Source organism: Pygoscelis adeliae, unplaced genomic scaffold, assembly GCF_000699105.1.
Source record: "Pygoscelis adeliae isolate BGI_AS28 unplaced genomic scaffold, ASM69910v1 Scaffold209, whole genome shotgun sequence".
NCBI lineage: Eukaryota > Metazoa > Chordata > Aves > Sphenisciformes > Spheniscidae > Pygoscelis > Pygoscelis adeliae.
In genome coordinates, this window is record NW_008825538.1 from 3,134,292 (window position 1) to 3,143,091 (window position 8,800).

Consider the following 8,800-nt stretch of genomic DNA (forward strand, 5'->3'; position numbering starts at 1 on the left):
TCCTGCCTGTGTTATCAGACTTGCACATAGCCCCTCTTACGAAAAACTTTAATCCTGACCAGTGACAGGCAGTGGGAAAGGGAGGGCAAAGGTGACGGTGAACTCAGCAAATGATTATGTTAGTGCAGGCAATACTTAATCCCACAGTTTCAACACAATTAAGAGCTTATTCTTTGGGCACCACAAGTCAGCTACCACTTTGAAGCCATCAGCACAGAAGCCAGCCCCCGAGGTTCTTCTTGAAACCACTATTATGTCTCTCGGGGCTCAGATCCTGACATTTTCTGGTCCAATTTGCTCTGCCCCCACCCTTCACTTGGCTGCTACCAGGGGATCCAATCACTAGACCTGCCGGGGACTAGTGCCCGAATCCAAGCAGAGGTCAGTCGCTGCCCCAGGCTGAAGGCCAACGTGACTTTGTAGGTACTTTCAGTCTAACTTATCAGCAGCCTTCTGCCAGAGTGCAGCCTCTAATCCACTTGCCACCGGTGAGGCCCATTAGTGAGTGCTCCTCTCCTCACCTTAAAGCTTTAAATCTGTTGTTTGATCTGCAAAGAATTAAGTTGCATCTTTGATTCAACTAAAACCACCTAGATCACCTCAACACAGCAGCTGACCGATTTTAATGAGCACTGTGCTAGGGCCCTGTGGAATTTCAAACCACCACAAAAGGAAGCAGGTAAGCAAGAGGGCAAGTAGCAGCACATCCAAAAAATGGGACACCTTGAAGAACTGTGGTGAACCTCAGAAACTATGACAATAGCGACTGAGAAATCCACCACTAATCATCTCAATAATCCCATACAGTCTTAAGAACATCTTGACACTGGAGTATAGAGCTGACCGTCTTTCACCAGCCTCTCCTTCCCTCTCCACCTCCAGTGCACAAAGGAGACCTTATTTGACCAAATGAATTGGCATCAATGTTTTCTTTTGTTTTCATTGGGGAGCTTCAATAAAGTGAATCTTAAGAAATCCCCTTGCTAGAACCTCACGTCAGAGCATCATTTTAAGTACAAAGGCACGGAGAGTAACTTACCACCGTCTTCCCCCAAAGCATTACATAACACAACATTCATCCTGGAAAACAGCATAAACACAGAAGAAAAAAAATCAGGCATGAATACATGCTAAAAACCCACAAAAGGCATAGTATTCATTAGGTGTTACAGACCTCTCTAATCAACCTCAACAAAAATTAACACCATCAAACTCAAGGAGCACCTACTAGTGAGAGTATTAGGTATCATTCAAAGACAAATATTGCCTAGTAAGAGAAAAAAAAGCACAAAGTAGATCTACATCCTCTTCTCTTTGTTCAAGAGAATCCGCATGGCAATGAATTCCCCCGACCAAAATGAACATCTAGAATTGAAAATGAACATCTAGAATTTATCCCTCAAAAGCGCAAGTGATTTATGGGCAGACACCATTGTCAAGTCTAGATCAAGGAGAAAAAAAAGGACTATTTCATAAAACTTAATGAGAACTCAAACAGTAACGTCAGCAATGTTTCTCTTGCACATAAAAACTACATACTAAGTTATAAAGTAGCAACAGGTTTAAGGCTCAACACTAACTTAACTTTTGCCTTTAAAAAAAATAAATGAACGATTTTCCAGATCAGATTACTCGAAATATTTATTCACAAGTATATACGGTATTAAACAGATGTGAGCGTTTTCCAAAGAGACATTGTCATCAGTAACGTAAGAGGCTCTGATGCACGTTTTTAGGCAGCAAGAGAAAACTGCAAGAACGAAGCCTTTCTATCGGCAAGGTCAGGCTTCTTCCCCATCCTTAGGTGATCCTCAGTTCCAGGCTAGTACAGACTGCTTCCCCCGGCTCGAACAGAACCCGGCAGCTGCTAAGGTGCAGCACCAGGTGACTGCTGCAAACATCACAATCAAGGTCGCATTTTTAAACTCATCCTCAAATTTCAAGATACAAGGAAACGCTTTCTCAGGGGACAATGGTCACCGGAGTTCATGGCTGTCTTCTAAAATAGCTGGTGCCTCTAAAAGAGTTTCCACGGAGCAATCCCTAGCAGGAAGCTTACTACACCTCAGTTGTCCTGGAAGGTCATCTCTCACAACACTGGTGGCAACGATGAAATTCAGGCAGTTCAAGGAGCATTACCCACCCCAAAAGATGCGTTGTGGAGAAGCCCACCACTACAATGAGTTACTTTGATTAGCAGGCTCATAAGAAGACAGGCTTCAACGTCCTGACATTCACTGGTGAAGAATTGCACTCTTACACAGACCGAGACATGTTAGCACTGATATTTCTCTAGTCAAAGGGCACCGTTCCGTCTTTTTGCTCCAGATTAAATCAGGCACCACCAGAAAACAGAGCAGATCTAGTAAGAAAATTCCTATGTGTTGTCATAGGCTTTATCAAATGATTTACCACTCAATACTGCTTTCAGCCATCTAGTGACAGGATGTCAGGTTCATTTTTGTAAATCATACCAAGGTGAATAACACAGCATCTGGTCTCTGTGTCCTAAGGCCTGTATCATCTGACTGATGCCTGATCACGTATGAAGCATTAATACACATTCAGTGCAGCGGAGATACGACCTGTCCTTTTATGCATTTCGTCAGGGCCTAGCTCTAGGAACTGCAAACGCCCGTATCAAGATACCTGCCTACTGCTTGCATTAGGAAGGGAAATTCCACAGGCATTTGAGTAAGAAAACTAAGAACAGTTTTAAACAAATAACGACACGAGTTTTCGTAACAGCACCTTTATGGAACACAAGGTTAGCTTTAGACAAGTGCCAGGTTGCATGAACTGTCAGTCCTCTATATAAAGAAAGCAATCTTGGTTTTAGTCCATCCCGATAAAGACTTGTAACACTCATTTATAGGCACGGTGCTTGGGCTATTTCCAAAGTAAAAAAAGGGCTTTCCATTACAGTGCTGGGAGTGGTTAACAAGGGAGATACCTTATTACATTATTTTCCAGAGAACAATTCTCCTCCATTACATCCTAACATTATTAGGATTTCAGAACACACAAGCAATGCAAACCTAGTTAAGATGAAGGAGGAAATTAAGGTAATGTAAGCTAAAGGCCAAATAATTTTAATAGTTACAGACAATTTTGAGTATGTATTTGCGTGGGAAATCAGATACATTTTTGTGAACAAAAATTCCATCTCTTCACACAACAAACAGAATTCCTTGCCAGTAGAGGACTACACTGTGCACAGCTCGGCCTGGAAAAGAAAGTCTGGACTTCAGGCATATCCAGCTACGTGGATCAACAAGCAACCCCTTCAGATCCAGCAGCTTTGGTTTAGTGGACGGAAACTTTGGCCTATTGTTCAAACAAACATACTTGCCAGCAACGAACAAGTAAGACTGGATTTTTTAAAAATAAAGCAAAGTGTGATATGTGCATAAAGTCAGTGCCTTGATCCTTAAAAGCATCTCTATAAGCGACTTTACCTTAAAATGGGCAGTGCTTAAGTTACAAAAGATTCAGACCTTCAAGGCTGATTATTTTGTTTATGATGGTTGAAGAAACGGCTCTGCTTCAGGAATTCAGAAGATGAATCAGATTTAGTAGTAGATTTATTAATTTGCTGTGATTTACAATGAGGTGATCATGTCTGAACCAAGGAGACATCAAAACAGGTTTAGCCAGGAGGTTTATGGCTTCCAAGTCAAATTCATAGACCAGTGTCAGTCATTTGGGCAACTGAGGATTAGCAGACAAAAGGTAAGCGGAGGCCAGGTGCTGCACTGATGTTTTGGAGACAGTATTCCAACGTATCTTCTCTTACAGCAATTTCCTTTTCTCAAACTCCTGCAAATAGCACGCAGACATTACCAGTGGGGAAAAAAAAGAAAATGCTTCTATTACTATTTTCTTTTAAATTACTTTGTATTTATCTTAGCAAATCTGTTTTTCGGAATTAAAAGCTGGAATTAAAAATTAAAATATAAAATGCATAACGTGTGCAAGTTAGAGGAGAGGAGAAGTATTCTCCCACCTCACATTAATAAACGGGCTGTGAAAAACCAGTAGTGCTAGACTGCAGTCAGTGCACTGCACTCAGATTGCAGTGCTGTCAAGGAACCATTTGCTCCCATGCATAGCATAACAGGCTTGAAAAGCACCAATTCTGTGTAGGAACTGCAGTAGAATCCTTACAGTAAAGAATTCAAGCCAGGGAAACACTGAAGTAAAGATTTTCATTTTAGTAAAGGAAGAAACACAACAGAAGGGAAGATTCCCACAGTAGCCTGTGAAGATGCTATACTACATGGTCACCACAGGAAAGAAAAAAAAAGAAAACAAAAAACCACCCCCCTAGCACAGCTGAATTACACATTTCCTCTAGCTGTGAAGCAATGCCTTTTTTTGGACATGAATTAAGAAAAATGCAAATAAACCTATTCCATACAGAAGTTTTCCAGCTGTATGGATTCAGCCATAATTCTGAGTTAGTACTTAAAATAGATAGACCTATATGCCAAGGCTTTCCTTCCTCAAATACCCTACTTTCAAATAATTTTTTCATATTTTAAATTAATTCAGGTTCTTTGCATCCAGAAAACACAATTCAACAAGTTGTTACACTTGAAAGCAAAATGTAATCTCTTCTCCACTTGGCTATGTTTACTTTTCTGTAAGGCAACATTACATGAAACTACGTGCGCACATTATCTAAGTAATAACTGCAGCTTGTTCAGTCAATAGAGTTCTTACGCTTAACCAAGTTCAGAACAAAAGAGTATTTGGGTAAGAGATGTACTCCCAACTCTTATTCCCCCAAAAGTAGCTTCTTGCTCTGGATCAGTATGTATACCAGTTTCCAAGCAACGAACCTTGTAGATGGTGCTACCTAGCTGAGCAGGAGACATGCTGACAACAACACCAGCGCTCTGAAGAGCTGCTATCTTCTCTTTAGCTCCTCCCTTTCCCCCAGCAATGATTGCTCCAGCGTGACCCATCCGCCTGCCTGGAGGAGCAGTCAGACCAGCTATGAACGACACTACCGGCTTGGCATTTGGACCCTGTGAAGAAAGAAAAGATACACGGGGGAGAGTGAGATGAAAAGTAAATCCAGATGGCAGATTTTTTTTATTTTCTTTTTTTTTTAGTATCAAAGAGCCAGGCAAAGATATTAAACAGCTAGAAACCTCAGACAACACGGAACCAAGAGTCTGAAGAGTGTGGAATACTTTCTCTTCTGACAAGCATCATAAACCAAAAGCAATCACAAACTTTAAAAAAACCTCTCTACAGAGCCACGTATATTACAAAAACCAGAGTGTTCACTACAAATATCATCACAGGACTAAAAATCTGAAGTTGACGCTGCTCCCCAGTTAGATTTAATCTGGATAAAGCTCCTAATTTCAACTCTCTCTTTTTAAGAAAAGTATGACTGATGGTTTTTTTGTAAATAGAGATTAGAGATTGAACTGAGTTTTCCTTGACACGGCAAAAGAAGATGGCTAACTACCAAGGTGTCTAGAAGCAAGCTGTTTAAAGACTTACAGTATTATTTTCTTTCAAGAATGATGCTGCATCTTCTTCAGCATTTCCTCCAATTTCCCCAATCAATATGATCCCCTCAGTATGAGGATCCTTCAGGAAGACATCAAGGCAGTCAATAAAATTAGTTCCATTGAAGGGATCGCCTCCAATCCCTGAAAAAAAAAATAAAACCACAAAAAAAAAGACTAATTCAAGATAATGATATCGCATTTACAATAAAAGTTTCAAAGTAGATTTCATCATGAAGAGTATTCCCAAAGGCTCATAAGGGGGGCAGCTCTGAAGGCCCTTCCCAAGTCAGAGAGTGCCAAATTCCTGCTCCAAATACCTCCCCCACAATTTACAGAAAGCTTTGATATCCGAATAATCACCTTTCAAACCATAAGCAAAATAGTATGCCTTATACAGAGGCTCTGTGTAAGACACAGAAGGACCGAGACCCCAGCTCTAGAATTTTGCTGTAAGAAAACTGAATTTACTTAACATACCCAACTAAATGCCTAACAATGCCCTACCCCTTTATAATATTAAACTTCTTGGGAAAATCTGTTTCCAAATTGACGTCATATTTGCTGGCAGTTCTCCGTTCCAAGCTATTTTTTCGGCTGTTATTAATCTGATGTGGAAACAGTAACAGAGAAGGGTTATACTCTTCACAGCACACAGGGATCTCATTTCTCAACATAATTGCCATTGAGCAATTTCTATGCTAAAGAAATTACTTTGAATTTCTCCTCGTAAAGAAAAAGCAGATTAGTATAGGTGCAATAGGCTGTTTCTGAGGAAACCTACCAATGCAGAAAGACTGTCCCAATCCAACTTGCGTTGTCTGATGAACAGCTTCATACGTCAGAGTTCCAGATCTTGACACAATACCTTTAGGAAAGAAGAGGAGATAAACTTAAGACTAACATAGCTAAGCACGTGACCAGAGGCAGCTGTTCTTATATTCATGAAAATCACCTTAATAAACTGAACATGAGATGCCAGGTCTTCCAGCTATCCTTGCCAAAACATGAAAATTCTATATAAGATTCTATCTGTACTATTTCTTGGTTGGCATTTTTTGACACTTAATTGTCAACAGACTAAACCTGCCCAGAAAGTCAGTAATATTAGCCGAGACAGCATTCCTCACGCTACAGCTCCACCAGGAGAGAAAACTGAAAACAAAATAGAAGAATATACTTCTTGTCTTGTATGGGAGTAGCTGATGCACTGAACTTGGAACAGAGCTGCAGCTCAACAGTTAACATGAGAATTCTGTATTAATCACATCTCCAATATGTCCAGGCACACGAGATATTCTCCAGAACACAAATATGCTGCACAAATGCAAGTTATCACTATTAAGGTATTTGTTGCTGCAGCTCACTGCTCTACAGTACACATTCAGCATTTACATTACAATATTACAAGAGACCACAGCCCCAGTTTTAAATTCAGGATGGAAGGTAATACAGAGCCTAGATCGGGGGCAAAAATATTTGCATGGTTTTTTTGTTCATTTTTTCAAGTCAAGGTTTCTGTTAATACTACAAGAGGCAAGATTTCCAGGAAAGAGACATCATCTCCCATCTACTTCAAGCCGTTTAACAAGGAATATAATAAGTATATTGCATAAACAGAGGAAAAAATACACCACTAGACTAACAACTTAAGTTTTATCAACCGTTTACACTATTGGACAGCGCAGATGTCTACTAGCAAAGGTTTTTTTTCTAGCTATGTTTGCAAAGGGCTTCCTGTTTACTATTAAGATCAGATTGCCTCAGAGAAGCTACAAATAAAGGTGCAAAGACTGTGGCTATTTTTATAGCTTGCATCTCAAAATTATCAAATAATTCTTGGACGCCTCACAGTAATAGAAAGCTGGGGGAGCATATCACTGAAGGTCACAGTGTTAGACGAAGTTGGGAGGATGGCAGTTACATTGTTATTCTCTGACCCTTGGATCACCATTGAAAATGTTTCCAGCAATGGTGGGGCAACTGGATTTGGGATTTAAAATATCCTTTTGCACTTTGACGTGCCTTGCATTGAGATTCTAATATCTTGTGACTACAAGACATTTCTTGTACATACTTAGAAAATCTTAACAGAACTTTGATTCAGAAGGGAGCTCAGGGCAACATCGGTTGATGCTACCTTTTACAGTCACAGAGCGATGTCTTGGTGGTATCTACAAAGGGCATAATTGCAGTCATCTGATTTTTCAATTCCAGGTTTATAGGTATTTCTGAAAGCTGGAGGTGTGACACAAGTGTTAACGCATCCTCCCGCATTCACTAGGTACAGATTATTCTCAAGTCAGAAGTGGTTAAGTAGCAGAGAGAGTTTCTGATGTTAGAAAAACTGCACTGAGTCCACATAGCCCAAGAGCACCGAACAGGTCTTCCCACAGTAAACACACTTTTCATCAAAAAAAATTGTGATGTTGCAAAGGGTACTGTGCTCAAGTTAAACTGGTTACCCTGCTGACAGACAACAGCAGCATATGCTGTCCACAACAATGTTTCTGAAGCTCTATTTAAGTACAAACGCGTATTTTGGAAGAATTTTCTTTATAGCTCCTGAACGGCATTTAAAAATAATCGTTATTTCTACAGTTTAGAACAAGGAACCAACAGAAGGCAGGACAAGAAACTTGCACGCAACAGGGTGTGTAACTAACGTATGATTATGAACAAGTCACTGCCCTTCTGACCTTAATTCCGCTGTCTGAGAAGTGGGTAGTATATTTGTCACTTTCACTCACCATGGTATAGTTGTCTAACTTGACATGTTATGAACTTGCCTGTAATCTCTTCTCTTTGCTATAATACTGATCTCACTATAGGTGTAGGAGCCTAGTCCTCGGGAGCCAAGCTGTTGGCATGAATAGCATTGGAGAGCTTAGTGCCCTCAAATCCCAAGATAAATGGAGGTATCCTCAAAGGAGGGTGTTAAGGAAACTAAGTCAATCACATTACCAGAGGAAACTTCCAATTGCTTTGCCGCTACCATCAGTACTCGGTGCCTGCTATGGCAGACTGACCGATTTTGGCCTTCAGGACTGATAATGGCGAAGTTCAGTGACAAACTGAAGGACAGACAAGCTGTTATACAGCGTGTCAACTGTCTTCAGGGCAGGATGTGACTAGTCTCATGAATAAGAGCACTACAGTACCAAACTTTAGTTTTAGATGATGCGTAAATATTCAAAAACTCACCAATTCTTCCTTTCTTGTGAATGTGACCAGGCATGATACCAATTTTACATTCTCCAGGCTAAGGAAAG

The 8,800-nt window shown here is 40.4% G+C and overlaps 1 protein-coding gene across 1 annotated transcript in view; it reads right to left on the reverse strand.

Moving 5' to 3' along the window:
* Positions 1-1,623: 1,623 nt before the first annotated feature.
* The window catches only part of SUCLG1 (succinate-CoA ligase, alpha subunit), a 15,488-nt gene continuing 8,311 nt past the window's right edge, over positions 1,624-8,800 (reverse strand). The window contains exons 6-10 of the mRNA XM_009331899.1: positions 8,733-8,790; positions 6,313-6,396; positions 5,521-5,672; positions 4,845-5,033; positions 1,624-3,819 (exon numbers count right to left, since the gene is read on the reverse strand). Of these exons, the coding sequence (XP_009330174.1) occupies positions 3,793-3,819; positions 4,845-5,033; positions 5,521-5,672; positions 6,313-6,396; positions 8,733-8,790 (510 nt within the window). The 3' untranslated portion in view covers positions 1,624-3,792. The remainder of the gene's footprint in view (positions 3,820-4,844; positions 5,034-5,520; positions 5,673-6,312; positions 6,397-8,732; positions 8,791-8,800) is intronic.